Raw genomic sequence first — 24226 nt, 5'->3', positions numbered from 1 at the left:
AGCGTGCATGAAGAAGGAATTCAGTCATGCTACAGCAGTTCATTGTAGACAAGACGCAAGCTCAACACCTAAAATAAAAATACAAGAAACGTGACACACTGCAGTGCGAAAGCGCAGACGGTGGTCAAGCGCGAACATCCCTTTTAATGGCAGACTGCGTTTCTGTCGCAAGTAATAGTAACGTTCGGTGAGTCTCGTGCATCCGTTAAGCAATAGACGGCATATATATTACCAGTAAGCAGCAGTCAACGCATTTTACTCGCCGACAATCGGCTCACAGCGCTCAGAAAACGCACCGCCGGCTTGTCCATAGAACGGCGACGGTGCTGCCCCCTATAGCCCGATCTCGGGGTGAATAGCAACAGCGTTGTGAAGATTTGGCTTCGGGATGCCTCTTCTTTCGTCGTCTCTGTTATCGGCAGGACACCACCGACTCGATCCTCCCTTCGAACGGTTGCCAATTTTCGAAGCGAAAACGCGCTTATTGCGGTCGTTGGGAATGGCATGCACCGCTTGTTCCTGATTGACTGACACTGGCGTCATGGAGGTGGCCTGTTTACAGGCCTGGTGGCATGAGGTAAAGAGAGAGAGAGGGAACGGCTTTGTTGACGTCATCGACAAAAGCGTGACGGAAAGGCTTGCACGCCAGAAAGGTCTTACGTTGCAATCGGCTCCGCTTTCGTCTGCTGGAAGAAATTGCGCGCCCAGCGGGAGGAGGAAGTGTTTTGCATTACAGCTGTAAGCGCCACTTTCAAAATGCGAAGCATATATTTGACTTGAGCAAATGATAGTTTCTATATCGAGTCGTAGAATATATTCGCTCTGATAGAACTACCCATACCTTAACGATTGTCGTAGTAAAATGGCTTTACGACTGGTAAGTGCAATATGAAGCGGCATCAATCAAGATGCACCAATTGATAATTATTTGAATCTAATAACACACACACACACACACACACACACACACACACACACACACACACACACACACATATATATATATATATATATATATATATATATATATATATATATATATATATATATATATATATATATATATATATATATATATATATATTCATGGTGATTGGTTATGATGCATGCGTTCGCAATGCTTTATTTAATGCAGCCCCAATTCTAGCGTCTTTGAGTTCTTCAATATATGTGGCGCCGATGCATTCGATCGGTAGTAGAAGAAAACGTACCGGAACTCTTTCACTGCTTTACAGAACACTTTGTACAATTGGTAAATAACTGTAATAACGTAATACAACATATAATATACATATTTTATATATAAACGTATAGCTGTCATGTGAATATACATGATTTGTCAGTTCGACTTGTAGGCGTGCAACACAAACCCTGGATTTTAATATTTATGCTTTAGCGGCACCTTCCCCCGTCTTTTATGAACGTTAGTGATTCTTGCTTCGTATACATGCCGCCGTTTTTATCATTATATATCACGAAGTCTGTGCGTATACGCAAGCTTATACATGCTCGCACACTACCATCCTTCCAGGCTATCACGCTTACCGAAGCTCGTTAAAAGTAACTTTCACTCGCTTGACTCGCATCCACCCCTGAACGGCCTCTGAATGTTTCTTTTACTCTCTTTTTTTTCCTTTCTCCCTGTATACCTTGGGTGTGTGTTCTTGCGAAACCGAACGCGACTTTCTCGTGCATATATAGCAGCAGAACGGCGCGTACATTTAGCGAGCATGAGGAAGCGGTATAGCGGGCGCGTAATTCCTGGAACCTCCCGAGTCTTCATTGCATCGACGACGTGGGCTGATCATCCATGGCGCCAGCGCGCAACAGCAACGTCGCCACTGTTAAATAGTGGACGTGAGCGAACACATTATACCGATCACCTGATGTCGTACATACTTTTTTTTCCCTTCAACTTTGACATCGCAAGAAAGGCGTTCTCTTGCTGGATTTACGTAATATTGCGTGTCAAGATCGTGAGGGGCATTTTCCGTCAGACAGGCGACGGCATGCGTGCCGGACCTGTGTGTGCGTGTGTATGAACCTGTCCGGTTGACGCGCGCCTCAGCTGCCGCGTGGCGACAATGGATGGTGCCGCCGCTGCGCTTGTCGCAAAGTGACGCCGCGCCATTGTCTCTGTGGCGTGCATGCCTGTGTTTGGCTCTGAACGCGCTTGTCTGCGCCTCGTAGCTGGCTGCAAGTGTTCTCGCGACTTGTGCTTCGCGTCTCACCTGTTTGCAATGCCCTCCTGCAACTTTGCAGGGCAAACGAGGGTTTTGGTGTAATTACATGCTGAAGCTGCGATTAGATTATGAGACACAATTAATTCATGCAGTCGTTCTTTGAATCACATATCATGCACATTCTAAATAGTGTGGATGTGGGGAATGCAGTCAGCGAGCTACTGTGTTTAAATTTACTGCCTTGATTGTACAGTTATTCGCCGTTAACCTCAAGGTATCATTCACAACCGTAGCGATTTGATCACACTCATTGTTGTATAACGCCGACAATTCCACTGGCGTTCGTTTTTTGTTTTCTTTTTTTTTACAGCGACAGCTCTTATGAGGTCACAAGGGTCGCCGCGTGCGCCGTATAGTTGTCTACCGCCGCCACCGCCGGTACCCTATAGTGCACGCTTCTCTGAAGAACTACGAAGGATAGTGTAGTGAATGCCCCCCTACTATACGCAAAAATTATCATCGGTTATGGTGTAGTGGGTACCCTGCTAGTGTGCGTGTAGCAGTTACCCAGCCTTTAAGTCTCGGAAAAGTCGCAACTCTTCCAGCTTTCGCTGTGGCTGTACTTGGCGTTCCATGCAGGCCTGGTGTTTTTTTTCTTCTTTTTTTCCCTCAGTGACCTTTCTTGAAAGCGTAAATTGTGTACATATTCCTTTCCGCTTGCTTCGTTAGCATGGCTTTCTCTCACATTACTATAACTTGTGCACTTTATGTGCCGCGGAACCCTCCCACACATCCCCCTTTACCCCCGACCGAAAAAAGAAAGGGACACTCCGGACTAATTCTCCTCACGCGTAGTTATTAAGTTATTGTTAAAGTGGCATTCACCGAACGCACGCCGGCGCGATCGAATTTCGCTCCCATCAAAATGCAGCCGTGATTCATGGCAGAAGGGAATCGAACTCGTACCCTTGTGCCGTTGTAGCGCAAAGCCTTTGCCGCTAACACCACCGGTGGCTCATAAATCGGTGATCCATCGTCACTGGCGAAAACTTCTTTGCAGGTACGTCGCTGCTGGTTATTCTTCATTCCAGTAGATCATGCACCTATATATGCGCGCCCAAGCCTTTCATGTTGTGGACCTTGCTCGCGGCGGCAACCTTGCTGTCGCGCATGTATACACTCATCTTAGGGTTCCCGATCGGCATCAGCGTTATTTTGCGTCGAAGTGTGAGATGTATATCTGATTTGTGGCGGAGATACCGCATTCACTCGCGTGTAACGCGCGTATTACATACCGTGTGGCGTTTACAGACGCATGCGAATGGAGTGACGCAGTTGCTTTTAGCGGTGTATTACACAGCAACATCAATTATGTTTTCCTAAATGGAGCATAGCCTGCACGCAGGCTTTTCCGTAAGTACATATACATCAATCAATCAACTTTCGATGGAATAGTTCGGGGGCACCTCATGCATTCGGAGTGTGCGTAGTGGTCCGTGCACATATTGAAGTGTGCATACGAAAACTTGCACGTAAGCATTAACAGTAAGCAGCATATGTAATAGCTTAAATCAGCACATGGGGAATGATATATACGTTTATATGCTATGTGCGACAATTCTTCGGGTCGACCGTGAATCACGGAGATGATGGCGTATGAAATTGACGGTCAATGAGTTAGTTTTCTCTCTTACGTCATGGCTGCTAGGACACGCAGATTTTAGAGGGGGAGAAGATGCGACACTTTTTTCTTAATAAATACCCTTCTTTTTTTTATCGTTTGAGGCAGTCCGCGGTATAGCTAAGTGGCCATGGTGTTGCTCTACTGTAGCAGAACTTTCCAAGTCGCGGATTGGATCGTGTATATACGCATGTCTGTGTGGGACATGATTCATAGACGCTCGTATATGCGGCGCATTCGATGCAGGTTAATTATAGTGTAACCCGACGCGGCCACCTCTACTCTTCTCTCCCCCATCTCCATTTAGATTTTTTTTGTGTGGGCGGGGGGGGGGGGGGTCATAACCTAGAGTTCGGCGCGTACAAGTCCACCACAAGTTCTCGTCCCTAATTGTGTTTCATTGCGCTAAATAATACGCAGTTTCTTACGATTAAGGCCGCATTTCTCCGCTTGTCAATGTCGTCATTTTGACACGGCTGGGTGTTTTACCAGCGTGGCGCTATATCCATAATAACATCTGGGGTTTCACGTCCCAAAACCACAATATGATTATGGATATATAGTGGAGGGCTCCAGAAAATTTTTGCAATCCGGTGGTGTTCTTAACATGCACTAACATCGCACAGTGCACACGGGCCTTTATTGTTTTGCCTACATCGAAACGGCTCCGCCGTGGTGGTTTACTGCATGGCTATACGTACTCAACTGCTGACCCGCAGGTCGCGGGATGCATTTTCGATGGAGGCGGAAACGCTGTATAGGCACGTGAGCTCATGATTTGGGTGCGCGTTATAGGTGGTCGAAATTTCCGGAGCCCTCCACTACGACGTCTGTCATAACCGTATGGTAGTTTCGGAGACGTTAAACCCCACATATGTAAATCAATTACACCGAAATGCGACCGCCGGGTTACGGGATAAAACCCACTACCTTCGGGTTTGCAGCCGATCACACCGACCGCCGCGGCGGACAGCGTGCACTACTGAATAACCTGCCTCAATCCGCAGTAATCTACTGGCTCAATCCGGTTAGCGCTGTAGAGGGAGGATTTGGTGCGGCACATCACGTCGGTGCGCTGCGCTGAATATTTGCCGTGATCTCGAGGACGTTAGACTCATTATGGGCGATCTTTTTTCATTTGATTTTATGGGGACCGTGAGACGTAGTATATATATATATATATATATATATATATATATATATATATATATATATATATATATATATATATATATATATATATATATATATATATATATATATATATATATAGTGTGTGTGTGGGTGCGCGCGCGGCTCCGTGTAAGTAACCTCCGGCGAGGCCTTGCTTGCAGTATATGGCATACATTTTCGGCGAGAGACCTCGCATGCAAGGTCGCAACCGTTACATAGTATCACATCGCTGTGCGGCGAGTCGTTATCGCAAAATTAACTCTGAAGGTGATGTATTTTGTTGTATTTTCGTGTAATTCGAGCTTTGTAATTCAATGTTGCGTGCGTATATTCTGTAGTAGTTGTAGTAGTAGTAGTAGTACTTTATTTACAGTAAGCCGGATACACGACACAGACGTGTATGCGTGCTTGTTCGTTCTCTGTGTTCGCAGGCTTCTGCCGTTCTTTTGCTTATGTGTAAGTAGTATGCAGTGTGCTGGCGCACGTGCAAAGAATTTACTTATATGACGTTTTGACCGAGGACCAGTGTTACAGTAGAGCCGACAGGTGCAATCGCTCAATACGTTCGCGCTGAGAGTAGTGTGTAAAGAAAGAGCGTGCGTTTATATATATATATATATATATATATATATATATATATATATATATATATATATATATATATAGGCCGCTGTGTTAGCTCAGTGGTTAGAGCATCGAACGCGTTATTCGAAGGTCGTAGGTTCGATTCCTGCTAATGGCTGGTTATTCTTTCACCCACTTTTCTTTCTTCTTATTTACATTCCATTTGTTCTAATAACTTCCCCTATACATTCTTTGGCATTACTGTCTGTTTGATCCCATCAATATTATGTCAAAACACGGAAAAACGAGCCCTGAGGTATACACCTCTTTCCCATATATATATATATATATATATATATATATATATATATATATATATATATATATATATATATATATATATATATATATATATATATATATTCACTTGAGGGCGTTTGTGTTTACGAAGAAGCAGTTTATCGCCCTACGAAGGAGTGGTGCCTACTTCATTCGAGGGTCGATGTCGCCTTTCCACTGCATGGTGTGACCGAGGAAGCGTCGCCAGATCAGCTGTTTTGTTGACAGAACACAGGTCAGTCTGTTGTCCTTGCCGTCGAGCCTGTTTTTTAGTTTATTTACGTTTTTTTTTGCGTGCGCTCAAAAACTGTGGACCAAATAGTGCTATGGGAGCCAATCCAATACGCGCTGTTTTCACTAAGCTTCAGAGAGCGAGACTGTAGGGGTTTTGCAATCTCTTGGCGGGCTCTCAAGCTCACAAGTGGTTGTGCTTGGAGAGGTGTCGTTCTAACTGCATTCGGCTGGGGCTATCATCCACTCGAGTAGATAAGAGAGAGAGCTACCAAGAGCAAGGGCTCTACAAAAAAAAAAAAAGCTCGTAGTAAAATGCGCATGTCCGTAAGAATCGTCACGTCCGGGATTGCTATCTGCTGGTCGCCCGATGTCCGACACGTGCCGGCCGAGGACCGAGCTATTTGCGTATAAGGGCGCCGCTATCTTCGCTGGTTGTCGCCAGTCGGCAGAGCGACGATATACCTAACGTGGAGTGTCTTACGGACCGGTACGCTCGAGAAAAAAAGAGAGATAACGAGTGTCACATATTTGGACGTCGAGCGAGGAACCGAGGGGATATTGGCACAGAAAGGGCAATCGCAGCTAAAGTGCGAGGGTTGCAAGCGCCCGGACATTTTTTTTTCTTTTCACAGTATAGAAATGGTCGAGGTTAGCCGGATGTGGTACATAGAAAATGATCGCCACTATTAACCGTCACGCTCTCAACCACTCGGCCAAGCGTTTGGTACAAATGGTTAACAAGCGAAGTTGAAACGTGCGTGGCCCTTAATCGGTGTTTGCCGCTCGTTCTCCTGTTAGTTTTTTAATGGGCCATTTTCTTCTCGGTAATTTACCGATTTATTTGGCGCATACGCGCTATAGCTGTATTACAGCAGAACTGTAATGGTCGAGGAGTGAGGAAGATAAAAGGTGGCATCGAGAAGGGCGCCAGGGCTAATTGATTAGTTGGTTTTAACGTCCCAAAACCATCATATGATTATGAGAGACGTCGTAGTGGAGGGCTCCAGAAATTTTGACCACGTGGAGTTCTTTGAAAATATCACAACGGAAGTGTTGGCAAAATTTTACTATGTTGTAACATAGCCTGGTAACAGTTTCATTCTCCCGTAAGAATATAATTGAGTGATTACTTTTGTGATGAAAAACTACGAATTACTTGTTGGTTTACCCAGCGTGCAGTCAAGAGTGACCACTGTCGAAAATGGGGGGGGGGGGGGGGGCTCGCATTTCCTTTACCCCCCCCCCCCCCCCTGCTGAGTCTCCTATGATGAGGCATAAAACGGCCTGCGCCTGCCTGCCTGCCGGCTGGTTTGGACGTCCCAGTGGCTGAATCCTGCCCGATGGCGTTAATTTGAAGACCCCTTGATGGAACTATAGATACTTATCTATATATACAAGGTGTCCCAGGTAACTTTAGCCAGAGTTTAAAATTATGCCGGCACGCGTGATTACGACATGACCAAATCCATGTTGTTCACCGTTGCCTGGAGTTAGTCAGACAATTTTTTTGTTCTCAAATAATGTTCAATTAAGTATGTTTAATTAGCTAACTTTTCAAGAAACGAAGATACATACATATTTTCAATGAAAAAGTTGTAGTAGATCTGTTTGCAAAACGTTCGACTAGACAGTTTTAAACTTTATATATGTAAGGTATCAGTGTTTTTCTGCTTATTACAAATGTCGCGAAATATAAAAAAATACCACGTGACAAACCCGCTCGTGCGCTAGTGCGAACAATGATTCTAGTGCTCCCTAACGTTCTGCGTACGAACGACAATGGTGTTTGCCCTATTGTGCTCTCTCGGCAGGGCCGCGACAATGGTGATGGCTTTACGATAAACACGCTTTGCTATCGGCCACAAAAACGAAAACCGCTGTGACTCCTGATTGCTCTTATGAACCGGTGCAAGGGAAGCGTGTCGTTCGTACGCGGAATGTTAGAGAGCACTAGAATCATCGTGCGCACTGACACGCGAGCGGGTTTGTCACGCGGAATTTTTTGTATTTCGCGGGCATTTGTAATTAGCAGAAAAACACCTAAAACCTTGCAGATATAAAGTTTGAAAACTATCTATTTGGACGTTTCGCAAAACCGATCTACAAACTTTCTCATTGAAATTTTTTATCCATCCTCGTTCCTTCAAAAGTTAGTTAATTAAACAGATCAAATAAACAATATTTGAGAGCACAAAAAATAGTATGGTATGGCTAAATAATGTGTTGCGCTGCTAAACTTGATGACGTGGGTTCGAGTCCCGCAATTGGTGGCCGCGTTTCAGTTGGGGTGAAATGCGTGAATGGTTTTGTGTACTTGAATGTATTAATGTATGTATACATGAATGTATATATAAATGATTGAAATGAATGAATGAGTGAACTTGAATGTATAAATGTGTGTACTTGAACTAAATAACTTCATCCGCTAAGTAACTTCATTCATGTGGTCAAAATTAAGCTAGTGTCCTATATACGGCTTGCCTAATCATAATCATATTGGTGATTTTGGCTAATGAAACTGCAGTAATTCAATATCGCGTGACGTGCTCAGACTGCTAGGGAGAAGGGTATACGTGGCAAACAAAGTTTTAATTTTTTTATTATGCCGTAATTGAAAAAAAATTAAGGCTATTTCACTAAGGACGTTTCCGTCGCTGCTGCATCGTCGCTATGCACAAACGTTACTTGCAGAAAACGCCGCATGGAAAGCTGCAGTGATGAGGCAAAAGGTGTCGTCACGTGAGCTGTGTTTATATACAGCTGTCGCGCGACCGCTTGCAATCCGCTAACTTGTGGGCAAAAACAGCGGCCGTTGCGTGTCAGTCGTAGTGGTGACATTTGACTCCCCCGCTCGCGTCTTTTTCTCGGAATATAAGGCATTCTATAACGCTCTCGGCCGCATCGCGTTGCCGAGCGAACTACCACATGTGAGCGGGCATATCAGAAAGCTCGCGTTAACAGTTCGCGATAGCCGGCGCTGCGGGCCGCGTGGCCCACACGTGGTTGCGGCGTCGTGTCGTGGCTGAAGAGCGAGAAATATATATATATATATATATATATATATATATATATATATATATATATATATATATATATATATATATATATATATATATATATATATATTTATAGCCCTTGCGATACGAAGTCGAGCCGCCGTGCCGTGGGACATATCTGGGGATGGGTTATCGTGCACGACACAGGAGGCTGCATGTTGTATCAAGTTGCTCGTATACGTCGTGTATAACGCGTCGCTATCGCTGTAAAGGGTGTCGAAAACGGGAAGAGCTTTCCTGATCGTGGAAGCATTGCGCAACAGGAGCGTAGACAATTGGTGGGAAAGTGACGTCTGTATGACGTCATTCTACGGCTCGCTAAATGTGAAGGATGCCGCGCTCGACCTATATCTTCGTTTTTGTAAGAAAGATCAGCTATATAGCAGCGCTTCCCTGTTGCTTTCCGTTTACGAAATAGTATATTTCTTCCGTGCATAGAACAAAGAAGGACATTTCTTTTTGTTTTTCTCGTTTTATCGTTAGACACAACGAGATGAACTCAGCAGCCAACTAAGTTAGAACAGTGCTACATTATACGGTTATGGGCAACTATTAGTGGCCCGTATGCTTTCCTTGGTCCAGTTTTTTGTTGGATCCGTTTGGTGGCGCGTTTGTGTATATATGCGTTGCTCACGTATATATGCTTCCCGCACTCATAGATGGTCGCTTTCTACATGTGTTTATTCTCATAAAATTAAAGGTGGGAAGTTTCATGGCCGTGTTTTTATTTTTCATGTACAATATCAACGAGACCTGGCAGACAATGATGCCAAGGAAAGTACGGGGACTGTTATTACTATAGTAACTGCGATATTAATGTGAAGAAAGTAAAGCGAACGACAAGATAACTTGCCGTGGGCAGGGACCGAACCTGCGACCTTCGGATAACGCGTCCGATGCTCTGTACCGGTTTAGCTACCGCGGCGTTCATCTCTCCTTCCGCTAAATAAACATGGGATACTATTTTGTTTAGCTACACTTATTTGCAGCGCCCTGGCTGAACACGGGATACCACCCCCAACGCGCAGTTTTACGGCCCTTCTCGATAATAATAATAATAATAATAATAATAATAATAATAATAATAATAATAATAATAATAATAATAATATCCTGTGTTTGACGTACCAAAACCACCATGTGATTATGAGAGATGCCGTAGTGGAGGGCTCCGGATATTTTGGCCGTCTGGCGTTCCTTAACGTGCACGGACATAGCGCAGTACACGGGCCTCTACGATTTGGCCTTCATAGAAATGCGACTGCGTCGGCCGAGATCGAACCCGCGACCTTCGAGTGAGCGGCCGAGCGCCCCAGCCACTGTATCACCGAGGCGGACATTTTCTTTTCGCGCGCTTACCCAGCGAAGTGTCTACTCGTGGCTGGAGTGATGTGTTTGTTGTGAAAAGGTGTAACTTGCAAATACGAAAAGATCCTTGTTTGTTTTAGCGTCCCTTTAAAGGTAATCTACTCTAGTGGCTTAGGCACTCCGCTGCTGACCCGCAGCTCGTGGGATCGAATCCCGGCAGCGGCGGCTACATTTCCGATGGAGGCGGGAGTCTTGAAGGCCCATGTGCTCAGATTTGGGTGCACGTCAAAGAACCCGCGGGTGGTCGAAATTTCCGGCGCTCTCCACTACGGCGTCTCTCATAATCATATGGTGGTTTCGGGACGTTAAACTCCACGTATCTATCAATTAAAGGTCATCTATATTAGCAGGCGGCTTTATACGTGACAATGAATGGTATTGATTGATTGATTTGTCATATATATTGGATATTTGGATATTAGATGTCATGTGTATATATATATATATATATATATATATATATATATATATATATATATATATATATATATATATATATATATATATATATATGTATATAAACACGTAAGTTGGCTAGTTGGTTCGCATTCATGACTGATGAGTACATATATGTGACAGACGAGTACGTAGAGGGAAACCGCCGAGGCCACAGTGCTACTCAATCGATATTTTATGTTTTGCACGAGCCGATAAATATATACCGAGCGACCGGAAACGACAGTACAAAAAAAGAACATACAGTGGGTCATATCGCTGAACCGAGCACGTGTAAAAAGTACTATCACAACGTGGCGGGAATCGTGTTATCGCGACAAAGAAATACATCCTCTTTGAGAAAGCGATACGGGAGGTTGGCTAACGGCACATTTCTTCTAATCTCGCTGTCAGGATGGGAGTGTTTTCGGATGGCAGGATGGCAACAGGATGGGAGTGTTTTCGAAAACAAGGGCTTGCAGCCCCACAGTCTCGGGAATGAATGCCCAGATGACCCGAGACTGATTTCGTGACATTATTGTGATGTTCTTTCAGAGTCGAGAACATATCCCGGTATCATCAGCACAGGTTTTTTTTGTTTGTTTTACAAGAAAGCGGAATGGCATAGACAACGTTGCGAGCGCAGGCTACAAAATCTGTTTGATTGATGTGACAAGCGTTTAGACTATTGATTTCTGAATTGATCTGTTTATGCAAGCTTTGTAGACCCTCGCGGAAAAGACCACGTCCACCCCCTGACTTCATGAATTCCGCAAGGTGGAATCTAGTTTGCTGGATCAGGCCAAGCGCTTAACAGAAACCAATGCTCAGCTCGGTCGCGGATGGCTTCAACGGAGAGCTAGAAAGCTCTGCAGGAAAAGGCTGCGCTGCAAAGTTGAGGACGAAAACGTGGACGCAGACAGGGAAAGCGCAGCAGTATGTTTCTGCAGTAGGTTCCAACTAGCCCCACACACAAGCTTTTCTATAAAGCTCACCTAAGTGTAACAGCGGTGGTCTTGCTGCAAAGAAAGTTGCCGTTCTGCCATACATGCGTGGCGTTTCGCGAAATCTCACAAGCATTTTGGGGAAGTCAGAGGTGGACTTGGTCTTTTCCGCTCCCGAGCATCTACGAAAAAATTGTGCTGACAGGTCAGTTCAGAAATGAGCGGTGTAAACGTTTGTCACATCAAGCGGTATGTCGACGGGGCTTGTGGCTGCTCTCAAACGTGACTTTAGTCTATAGACAGTTACAAGATGGCAAGCGTTGTACCCTAAAAAAACTTCATTTAACAGCTCCTAACTTCGAAACTGAAAGCATGTTCTCACATTTTTTTTTTCAAGGGTAATGAAAGTTTTTCTTTAGTTTTTTCAGATAAAAGGAACGTGCGTAAAGTTCGAGGGAATCTCTTATCAAACTTATGCAGGTCAAACGAACATTTCTTTGAAAATATATTTTGCCAAATGAGGGAAGGAAAGTGTAGGAAATGAGCGGGCTATTTTCTAAAGCTCATCTTGCCAATTAATGACATTAAGATGCATCAAATTAGGTGGACGAAGCCGGATGTCATCAAGGGTCTGTGTTTGTCAACGGTGAAAGGGTCTATATCTTAGGAAACGTATCGGCTGTCTTTCGTCAGAGCAACGTGGTTTCGCTGTTCCGAAAATACGCACCGCCGTCTTTCAGTCGCACGCCGAGCCTATAGTTTTCTTTTTTGCTATCTAATCGGCCTCCACCGCGCAAGCTGCAATTAGTTTGCGTCAGCTCGATCGGATGTCTGGCGTGTACGTTCCCGATATCTCAGCGGTCGACGCAGAGATAAACGGGGGCGACGGATCGCACCCGATGGAGTGCGTTGACACTGCTCTTGTACCACGTGACGCTGACGTCGTCGCATGTCCGACCTCTTTCTCCTTCGCTCGTTTCTTTCTTTCTTTCTTTTTATTATCGCCTCATTTGCCGCTGAATTCGCTTCTGATTGGCGGAGTTTCGCGTGACGCGTGAAAGGCTGTGAAGGGTGGAAAAAGAGGGATGCGCGTGCGCACGGGTTTTCCACGCGCCTGCCTCGGTGTTTTTCCCGTTTGACACGCACGCCCGCCATCAACCACGCGATGGTCGTATGATCCTCAAACGGAAGCGCCGTTATTTGTTTTTCCTTTCTTTATCTAACCTAAAATGTGTCATGCGAGGACCGGAGGCTTTTTCTTTCTGTCTCTTTTTTTTTACAAAAAGCTCGATTGGGTCAGCAGGAAAAATATTTTCTTTGGGGCTCGTGAGTAAGACACGATCACTTTTAGCCTGACGCAAATGGGCATGTTTTTTTAATGATGAGATTTTCGCCGGCGCTAATATTATTGGTACCCACCATCAATAAAAAAAAATGTATTGCCACTATGAAGGGCATGCTAATGGAGATAGCTCCTTAGGACAGATGTTTCGATTTATGATGTGATAAATTAAGTTAAATCAATCATGCCCAATGTCAGATTATGTGATAGCGTGTTGTTATTCAAGGGAACGAACGATCAAAAAGAAAAAAAATTCATTAAAATGTTATACAACTTGCTTCAAAGTAAAGCCTTTGATGGTCTGATATGCTCGTGCCAAATCAATAAGTGTGCTTGGTTCTGTCGGGGCCCAGTGCTGCTGTGTTCAATGGCAGACTTGAAATATCCTCTACAGTTCACATGATAGTAGATGAAGTTGACGCACATGGGATATGTTCTTGTAAGCGCTAAAATCAAGGCATTAATCCATGAACTGTGCCCTAACGGTAGTGATTAATTCGGCAAACTTACCTAAAGCCCCGAAACAACATTTTCTTTCTTTGCTACAGAGTAAGTAACAGAAGCTTTCTTAGTATTGTACAATGTTGTAAATTATATACATCTATGGTTACTGCTCTTTCTGTGGAATTAATGACATGCAATAGTGTTGTGTAATTAGGTAACATATGATCATATTTCTGTCATTAATCTCATGAGGTATGTACTTTTCAGGTCACCTACAATCATTTTGCCTACTAACTCAAACATAATAGATTTTTTTATTTTATAGCTTTTTGATCAATGGCATTGTATCTTTTCTACTTATCTGTATGTAGCTCGTATACTTCGTTCTTAGGTACTCTATTGTATAATGCTTGTTGGTTGATATGTATATTTACATTGATTTGATCAAATAATCTTGATTTTTGTGTATGTGAAATATTATATTTTTCCCCCTGCTGTGCTAAGATATCCATATAGGAATTCTTTTTTCGGACCTTCTACTAGCCTTTTGTATAGGTCCGAAAAGTGTTTGTTATTTGTAAATAGATACTAAAATAAACATTCATTAATTCAAAAAAAAAAAAAAAACAAGCATGGCTCGTTCACTTCAGATAATATTTCCCAATTCGAGTTTTAAACGACACTCGCTTGTTTCCAGGATAGTTCGTCTGTCACTTCATAGATAGCAGCACTTGCTTGGAAATTTATTTTAACCACTATTTGCACATTTTTTCTTGCAATTTTTGTTCAGAAAATGTTGTCCAGTGAAGGTGAAATGTGTTGCTCATGCACTGCTATGGAAAAAAAGCCTTTTGTCATCATATTTTAACAGCAATTGCACATTTTTTGAGACTTTGGTTTCTGTAGAAAATGTCTTGTGAAGGCGACATTTGTTGCTCGTGCATTGTCGCGGAAAAGAACCCTTTTGTCATCGTAGAACTCTTCAGGCGCTAATCACTCAGATACCAAAGTTTACATTGATGACTTTTTTGGTTATATTTGGCAGTTTCTCTACGAGGACGTTATTTCATGAATAGCGAAAGACACTTTGGCATTGGTGCAGTAAATTCTATTACACTAACTTGAGTTAGTACAAGTTTGAATTTTTTATTTATTTTTGTCAATAAAACATGCTTTTTAGCAGTGATAGGTTATATGTGAATGGGCTCTTTTAGAGAGAACAATTTCTTGAAAAATAAAATAGTTCAAAGGTTTAGAAGTGATGTGATGTTACATAATTGCAAGATATTTCTGAGTTTTTTTCCTTGAAACCTCTGTTTTCTGCAATGGCATCACTGTGATGCAGTGCTGCTCAGTGTCAATTTTTTGCCATTTTTGCCGCATTCATGTAATCCATCATATACATTGTACACACTAGCTGAAATGTCGATGATAAGAAGGTACTGTGTCTCTCTTTATGAAGACATAACAGTGCCAATGCTGGACACATTGCAGTCTCTGTAATATTAACTTTATTTCTTGTTAGCATTAATTACACTCATGCCTATATATGCTACGAGTGTAAGTATCTCTTCTGGGCTCAATGAGACCTACATTTTGACATTTTTAGGGACCGAATAAGACACCAGAGGAAATGCAAAAGGGCCTTCTCCTCCTTTCTCTATTTTCCCCCCTTTCAGGAAGTCATAAGTAGGCACCCTTCAGACCCACATAGATAAAACACCTGTGTCATTGCCAAAAAGACTGCCTTAAGGTGACTTGATGCACTGTGTATTTATTCATGGCACACTGATGGCTTCACCACCACACAGCATTGAGTTCCAGGGAAGAAAAAACTTTTTTATTTGTATCTTTAGTTTTAAGTGCAGCTAACTTGTGTAGACCCTTCCACATGTGTGTCTTTTATACTTTTGTGGAGACGCAGATAACTGCGTGAGAAAAAGGAAAGTGAGATTGTGCTGTTTGCCATTGATAGGCGATTTCCTCACACCATCTTCATTGATTCGCTTCCTGGATATTTCCAGCGGCTGTGCTATCTATCAGCCGTCTGCTCTTTTGTGGGTTCGTGGTGCCATCTAGCGAGTACAGGAAGGAATGTTTTTCTCATTCTAATGGTGCTCATTCATGGCACACTAGTGTCCACCCACCAACGCTGCTTTTTCTGAATGTGACTGAATACCCTCACGAAACACATAGCTTCCATTAAAGCATCCTAATCAAAGCAAGAGATAATAAACCCCAGAAAGAAAATAGAAAAACATATATAGTATTTTCAATCGAAGTGCAGAAACTATAAGACTGATACCAATCACACAGCCTCCACACCACACGTGCTTTACGTAGGCTGTTCTCCTGCAGTGCCACCCGCTTGCCTGTACGCTTTGTCGGGTATATATGTATATGCATAGTATTTGATCCTGGAAGTATGGAACTCTCTTGCTCACTGAAAGGATAAGCTGGTTAGAGGCTCACTTTTATCAATGAGACCATATGAGGTCAGTGAGTAGTGTATCCAAAAAAAGCATGGGGAAAATAATATTTACCCCTCCAATTCCACAATCTCTGCATCACATGTGCAGATGCTATAGACACTACCAGTTCGAGCCCCTCAATTTTTTTCCTTTTCACCATTTTAATTCTAATAAAGTTATGTTTTATTTCCATTTGCAATGGGGTAACGGCAGCTGGCACTTGAACTCCCTGCCATTTCCTGCCACTGTGGCATTTTTGTGTGTGTTATTATTGGTCCAGAAACCGTTTTAGACTCTACTACATTGCACTCTTGCATATGTCTGTCTGGTGCTATCTAATAAAATGGTTGGCCTATTTGACCGGCTCATTTCCTTCACACTAAGAAGGTGTGCATTACAGGCTGATCATTGTTTTATCGTCAAATGCAGTTGATCATTATACAACATTTCAACCTTGTCCTGTACCTTTTGTTGTATTCTCCAAAATCGGAAGCCATGTTGCCATTCTGTTTGCACAAGTTTTCTTTTTTGCAGACCACGATTGGTTTTCAAATCTGAGTAGCACACTCACTGCCATATTATGCTAAATTAATGAAGCTTGTGAGTGTGAACTTGGGAACTACTAATGAAATGAATGGGCATATATAGTAGTTAACCAATTTTATTGCATCAAAATGGTGTTTTATTGCCAAGAAATCAACAACATAGTTTGAAAGATTGCTTGCAATAAGCTGTATATCAAAAACATAATATGGGTTCTCATGGCTGGCACTGAAATTCTAATACCATTCTGTAAAACAATGGCCAATTTGTTATTGAACAATTAGAAAAGCAAGAAAATAGTGTTAATTATTGAATTAAGAATTTATTACAGTGATTGCTTAGTTTTCTAGCAATGGATCAATAATTGGTATTTGTGGTGGGGCTGCTTCCTAGGAAACTTGTGGAATGGATTGATGGTTGGTATGTGTGGCAAACACTGCTGCTGGTTCTTTTTTTTTCTCAATCCATCTTCCCAAGCCATCAGTACATACAGATCATAACGGGACAATTCAGGAATAAGTAGCTCACACATCTCTGTTTGTAAAACCTTTGACGTGGGTCATACTAGAGTGATTTCGACTCACAGATCAAAGCCAAATCTAACTTTAGAGACCACACTCATCATGACCTGATGTGGTTATTTCAGAGAGTTGTGAATACCGGTCATTATACTAAAAGGACTTCATGTGTTTGAATCCGTGAGCTCACTACATGGCATCAGTTGTTGTTGTACTCCCGCTGTCTTTCACTCAGTGACGTCAGCTTGATAGAAAAGAAACTTAAGCTTTTCTTACAATTTTCCTTAACTGTTACTCATTGAAAGTGACACATTTAGGCATTGATGCAACCTGATTTTCTTTCTATAAATTTGATATATTTTGTGTTTACTGATGTGCGTGGCGTCCACATTGTGTGCAGGCTGCCCAGGACAAGGGTTTTCCAGAGGACTGTCAGTTTGTCATTGAGGTTCAAGGAGGTGGTGCCTTCTGCAGCATCAAGGACTTGGACGAGGCTCTGAGAAAAAGAGAGAAGGAGTAAGCAGCCTTCTTTCTTCTTTTCGGCAATGCTTGGAGATTCTTACGAAATATTACACAAAAGAAAATGTCGCACTGCTTGCTGACACAAATATGTAAATGAAAAAAGAACCACCCATTCTTTTCTCGTAGAGCCAGTGCTGTGAACTTTATTCTTGTTTTTATGACTTCATGGTCTTTCTGTGCCTCTCATATTCTGAGGCATAAAGCGGGGCTTCAGTCCTAACCATCCCCATTTAAGGGCCACTAAAGAGAAACAATGACTTGGTTTAGATTGATAAAGTACACTGTGAGAGCTCTAATGCCATAAGTTTCACTCTTGTAAGTTCATTCTTAGCGGAGGAAATCAATGTTGAAATTTCATTCTTAAATTTTGTGCCGAAATTTCAGTGCCTAACTTAGAAATTTAAAAATGAATTTTTCGTATTTTCATTACATTAGCTCGGTGAAATTTTTCGAAACTTTGTATGCTAGGTGTATGGCACTCACAGATGACAACGTACTTCCTTTTTACCAACTAGACACTACATAGGACCCAGTAGACGCCTTCAAAATGTATAACGTCACAGTGTTTGGTGTGGTAATTTAAAGGGGGCGTCTCCACTCGCATTTTCTCTCGTCACATTTTCTCACTTACCAACCATTGTGTTGCAGTAAGAGTGGTGTTTTCGAGATTGTGAAAGTGTACTTTACTAATGGGTTAAAAATCTTTTAGCTATTTAGAGACCTTTCAAGTTTCGTACTGTATACTGCTGTGATGTCCTTATACTAGGGAGAGATAGCAATTTAAACAATGCAGTGTTGTTTGAGACCTAAAGGCTAAAAATGTTTCATCGTTCTCAATAAATTGCCTCTTTTCACTGATAACTCTAGCTCTTTTCATGACCAAATAAAACCGTTTTTTTGTCGGGGTTCGTGCAGGTCGTTGAAATCCTTGAAAGCCATTGAATTTGAAAAAAAGCCTTTTCAAGGCCCTTGAAAGTAGCGGAATTTTTTGCCATCTTTGAAAATCCTTCAATTTCCTGAGCATTTCACTCTCCTATCGCCATCGCAACCTCCTAAATGTGGTGCATTGGTGTGTCAACCTGTCAAACTTCCCATTTCTGAAGCAGTAATATGGCGTGGGTGCACATGATCCCATTTTGCAAAGTGCATGTTAAAAAAAATTAGTATGTGGCAAGGGTGAAGCAGTGAATGTGATAGAAAGAAATTAGAATGTCACAAGAAGAAGAACAAGCAACCCCGTATATGCTACGCGCAGCTGAAGCATGGAGGACACACATAAAGCGCACAGGAAGAATGCTTATCAACGACAGTAACAGCTCAACACTGGAAGCATGCTGCTTAAACAAATCAAGAAGGGTGCTAGAAGAGAACACGCGTGTATCCACAGGATGAGTGTGAATTAGCTACTGTCACAGTTGTTACTTCTTGGTTGTTGAGCAACGTGCTGCGAGTGTCAACTGTGCACAAGCTGACACTCTTGATGGGGTGGTGCCATCAAATTTCAAGGCTATCGCAAGCACTGTGTGGGTTTAGGAATACATTTTAAGTCACTTCCCAAGTATGCCTAAATGCTCATTCTCCTAATTGAAGGCCATCGCCAGCGCATCCAGCACTGACATAGCTCTATAGGAAGGGCAACGAAAGTTCTAGTGACGTCACACCAGATCTGTAGTCAAGTGAGTGACCTCCGGACTTTCATCCCGTACATAACGGCAAAGCATTGCGGCTGCTGCAGGTAGCGACGAGTTTGTTTTTCAGGTGTTTGTGTGGCACATGTGTGCGAGAGCTAACAATACTCAGCATGACGCGTGCAAGGCTTTGTGATCACGTGACTAAGTCAGCTACAGTACCTGCCCAACTCGGTCCCCACAAACCGGAACTGAAAATTGTTCATATCAAAAAGGCGACAAATTGTATTGCGAGAATAAATTAATCTTGGTACGTGTATCGTGCTTATTGGAGCTATAATTAAAGCTTGCAAAAAGACCGTACAAGCCACAAATATTGTGGCAAGACACCTTCAAGGCCTGACTACACTTGCGTTTTGAAGTCCATCAGCGCGTAACTTCTCAACATGGCATCGTGCCCTCACTCTATGGAGAGTGTAGGAGAGGGTGCCAGAAGTTATTCGGAGTATGCCCTTTTTTTGTATATTTGCAATATTTATATATCTATTGTAAGTAATAAAATTGGTCATTTCTTAAATTTTAGAGTGGAAAATTTCAACTTAACGTGCCGCTTTGAGTCCTTGAAAAACTTGCAACAGGTCCTGGAAAGTCCTTAAATATCCTTGAATTTTCCCTTTGGAAACCTGTGCGAACCCTGTTCGTCACTTTTGTTGAGGTGGCCATATCATTGGCCAAGCCGGTGATTGGCTGGGTAATGTCACAGCTTTTTCGGTACAACTGGTACTGCAAAACTTCATAGAAAAAGACTGTAGCGTTTTTTTGTCCTAAGTTCTCTCTGCTATCACCAGTGTTTTATCTCCACAATGACTGTTTTTACTTGTTTTGTAAGGTTGCCTGGTGTTTTATTTGCTAAGTTTCTCTGTCATCAACATTTGTTTAGACCTTATTAAGAGTACATTCTTAGTCTTATGGTGCATAACATCTCGAGCTTTCTAGTAAAGATGTGCAATTTCTTCAGTTTTGCAGTATCCATGCTTTTCTCTTCATAACTGGTGTCACTGCAGTTTCTCTTTTGTTAAAATCAACTGAAACTCCAAGTGCTGTTTTCAACTTTGCTACACTCATTGTAATTTTTTTGCCTGTATTCTATTGTCCCGTACTACTCTTCACGAGTTTGACAAATTTGGATATCTTGAATCCTCCGGGTCTTTGGAGATTCACAAGGGCAGGGGTTCTGAAAATGCACTTCGCTGAGACCTACAATAACCATAGAGCTGTGTCGGCCGTTGCTCCATTTTTTAATTAATATCAGGTGGTGCTTGCGAAGGTTTCGACATCTCTGATAGAAACGGCACACCAGAGAGTGCATTGGGTAGACATTGCTGCCCATTACTAGTAGAGGATTGCTTTGAAGCAACTAGAAGAGTGCTCTTCGCTCCTATGGCCAACATATTCTTGTCTGCGAAACCTATTGTTCTGATGACATCTTTCTACTGTGATGTGGCATGTGTTACATTTGGGGTGGCGCAGGGCAAAGCTGTACACGTTCAAGGTGGACCACTTTTACGGTGGTGCAGCTACAAGCGCTAGCCAGCAACAACAGAGGCCCGTCGTGATCCTATACGGTGACCTGGGGGCACCAGACTTCAAGAGCTTCCATGAAGCCCTTGAGGAGCGAGCGAAGCGCAGGGAGATCAGCTATGTGCTGCGCCATTTTGTCAGAGTAAGTAGTCCAGGAGTGCCGCCGCGGAGCATTTCTACGACTTTTTTTTTTTTAAGCCTTTTGCCATCACTAGCTGTCAGGCCATGGTAAACATTTTCTGGCCATGCCTTTTGACCTTCGGTAGGCAGTATAAAATGCCAGTGAAAGGCATTAAAAAAAGCCACAGAATTTCTTCACAGCTGTCCTTGAATAAGGCACTCTGATGGGCCCCGCCGCGGTGGTCTAGTGGCTAAGGTACTCGGCTGCTGACCCGCAGGTTGCGGGATTGAATTTAGGCTGCGGCGGCTGCATTTTTGATGGAGGTGGAGATGCTGTAAGCCCGTGTGCTCAGATTTGGGTGCACATTAAAGAACACCAGGTGGTCGAAATTTCCGGAGCCTGGAGCTCCACTACGGCATCTCTCATAATCATATGGTGGTTCTGGGACATTAAACCCCATATATCAATCAAGGTACTCTGATGGAGGGCAGGAAGCATCTTTAATATAGTGAATCCCTGACTGCTTGTTTCTTATTATTATGAAATTATTGACATGAATAAGCTACGGGCAACATAAGTAAAGCTTGCTATAGCACCTTGGGACAGCTTGTTCAACTACAATGCATTCCATTTGAAATTTGGGCATAGTTTTATCTCGCATGACTGTTCTTGTCGAAAAAAAAAAAGTGAACCGTTTTCACATTAGTATGCTACTGATACTGCTATTCACTGGAGTCGAGTATGTTATATTAGTAAAAATAAAACACTTAAATGTAGTTCAGTTTAACCAAATTATTCCCTTGCCCTTTTCTTTTTAATGACACATTTACTTTGCGATTCCATCAAAAGGTGTACAGTACTAACAATTGAAATGCGACATCGTTTTTTAGTGTAACAACTGTTATGAGCAATTGCTTGTGATAACGGCATCATGTAGCTGCAAATCTGGCGGCCAAAGGTAATATTGACTCTGATGCTATTGTTTGAGTCAAAATTATGCTGATATGAAACAATCTGTAGATGCTGGAAATGAAGGTATGGCACTAATTAGTTCCAAATTTTTGCATTTCAGTCCATGAGTACCGTATTTGTGGGTGTACACAAATAGATGAAGAACTTCGTCTTTGTGCTTTTTGTTCTTACAGTTTGTTTATTTAAAAAGATTGCATGCAGAAATGAATTTCATTGTGCCAGTACTGCTAAATGACATTAGAAAAGTCCACCTTTTCATTTTTTTTCAAGCACTGTTTCAGACATTGCTGACCTACCTACTTTGTGTTATTAAAGAAAAAAAAATGTGTGCGTGCATGCGTGTGTGTGGGGGGGGGGGGGGGGGGGGGCAGTAGGTCTGTAGCCAAAAAAGGAATAGGCCAAGCGTTAGGCATTCTAAAAGCTTGTATTATTCCAGATAAGCTTAGAGCATTTGGTACAACATATAGATTGCAAATCAGGAGAGTGAGATGTGATGCAATTCTTCAGAAGAAGCGAGGTGCTTCAGATGTGTGAATGTCTCAGCTATCGACTATCACTAAATTTGTCTGGTTTTGGACTACGATGTTGTGGTATTTTTTTCTTGGAGAGCACGTACCACTCACATATAGTGTGAACTTTATTGCTACTGGGTTCTCAGCACTGACCTTGTGCCATTATTGTGTTTTCAGACTCCATGTGCCAGCAAGGTTCGTCTATCTGGCTATGGTGTTGAGCTGGCCATTAAGAGCACAGAATACAAGGCTCAGGACGACACTAAGGTTAAAGGTGACTCCAAGATATTCATTTCTATCAGTTGCAGTTTGTTCAAAAGCGCAATAAAGACATTACTAATGTGATGAGCGAGCTAATAGTACTACAAGAAATGAGATTGACATAAACTAAATGAATTGCATGGTGATTTCTTCTGACATTGCTAACAAGGCAACTGGCGATGCCTAGATTTGTTTCTGTCGTTCCTGCAGTCACAATTCAGGATTAATGTGTGCGAGACAAAACTAGAGATTAAATTATTTGGTGATGGCTCGTTTGAGGATCGAAGAAATCGAAGTATAGACCTGTAAAAATGTGCGGTCAGTGGTCTAAACCTTTGGTTGAGATCAAAATAACCCTCTTCAAAATTACAAAGGTCCACTGCACTTGAACTTAGTTGTTTTGGGGAGCCTAGCCTTAGTTTAATTTGCGACATCTAAATTATTTTCTTCTCAAGTTGTGGCTCCCTATAAATGTCTGCTTCTTCACTAGTATTCTTTTTAACTTTGTTCGCAGAGGAAAAAAATGTGGTGGACTCGGACGAAGTTGAAAAAGTTGAAAATATGGAAGGCTTTGACTTCAAGAAGCTAAAGTGAGTTGGCTTCTCTCCTCTGGCTGTGGCACCTTGGAACTTCAGTTGTTAGCTCTCCTCCTCCTCTATAGTATATGTGGCATTAGAGTAATTCCAATATTTTTCTAAACATTGGGAATTAGTGTGTGTGAATGAATGTTTTCATGTGTGTAGACGACACGTATTGATTTTATTACATGCCTGCAGATTAGCAGAATGTTTGAGGCATGCATATAAAGCTTTTGTCATTATACATGGCGTAGTCTGAAAGTCTTATTCAAGGGCCCAACATATGTGGACTTTGATATGTTTACAAACACCACCACTGCTTTTCTTAGAGTAGCAGTGTATATGTTTGGATAGTTACAAGCTGTGCACTGAGTAAGGTCGGGAAGATCCAAGTTTTTTTTCGTTACTGTATACTGTCTTATTTCTTGCAAGGGAGCTGTACCCTGACAAGAAGGACAAGCTGAACGTATTGAAGGCCCACTTGGCCAACTCAGGAACTGAGCTGGCTGCCCTGAAGGTCTGGGAGCTACAAGGTGGGCATAGCCTTCGTGGCAGCTACTTGAGCCATGTGACACTTTCTTTACCCTTAGGTTGTCGAGTTCGAATTCCTGCTGTAGTAATTGGCTTACTGGCAATTGGGGCTGAAGCTTCAAGTGCCTGATGAGAGAAAAAGACGTGCCTTCATTTAATTCATTTTTACCCGTGGCACCTTATTGTATTATGGAGAAAGGCGACAAAAAAAAGTAAAGTTGTAAA

The 24226-nt window shown here is 42.5% G+C and overlaps 1 protein-coding gene across 5 annotated transcripts in view; it reads left to right on the top strand.

Moving 5' to 3' along the window:
- Positions 1–24226, top strand: part of Uggt (UDP-glucose-glycoprotein glucosyltransferase) — a 197216-nt gene that overhangs the window by 81589 nt on the left and 91401 nt on the right. For all 5 annotated transcript variants that reach the window (XM_037429943.2, XM_075887497.1, XM_075887499.1 and 2 more), the window contains exons 5-9: positions 17696–17811; positions 20976–21168; positions 22809–22905; positions 23407–23482; positions 23903–24003. In XM_037429943.2, coding sequence (XP_037285840.2) covers positions 17696–17811; positions 20976–21168; positions 22809–22905; positions 23407–23482; positions 23903–24003 — 583 coding nt within the window. The remainder of the gene's footprint in view (positions 1–17695; positions 17812–20975; positions 21169–22808; positions 22906–23406; positions 23483–23902; positions 24004–24226) is intronic.

Source organism: Rhipicephalus microplus, chromosome 1, assembly GCF_043290135.1.
Source record: "Rhipicephalus microplus isolate Deutch F79 chromosome 1, USDA_Rmic, whole genome shotgun sequence".
Classification (NCBI taxonomy): Eukaryota; Metazoa; Arthropoda; class Arachnida; order Ixodida; family Ixodidae; genus Rhipicephalus; species Rhipicephalus microplus.
The sequence above is the reverse complement of the archived record's forward strand: the minus strand, read 5'-3'. Positions and strand labels throughout refer to the sequence as shown.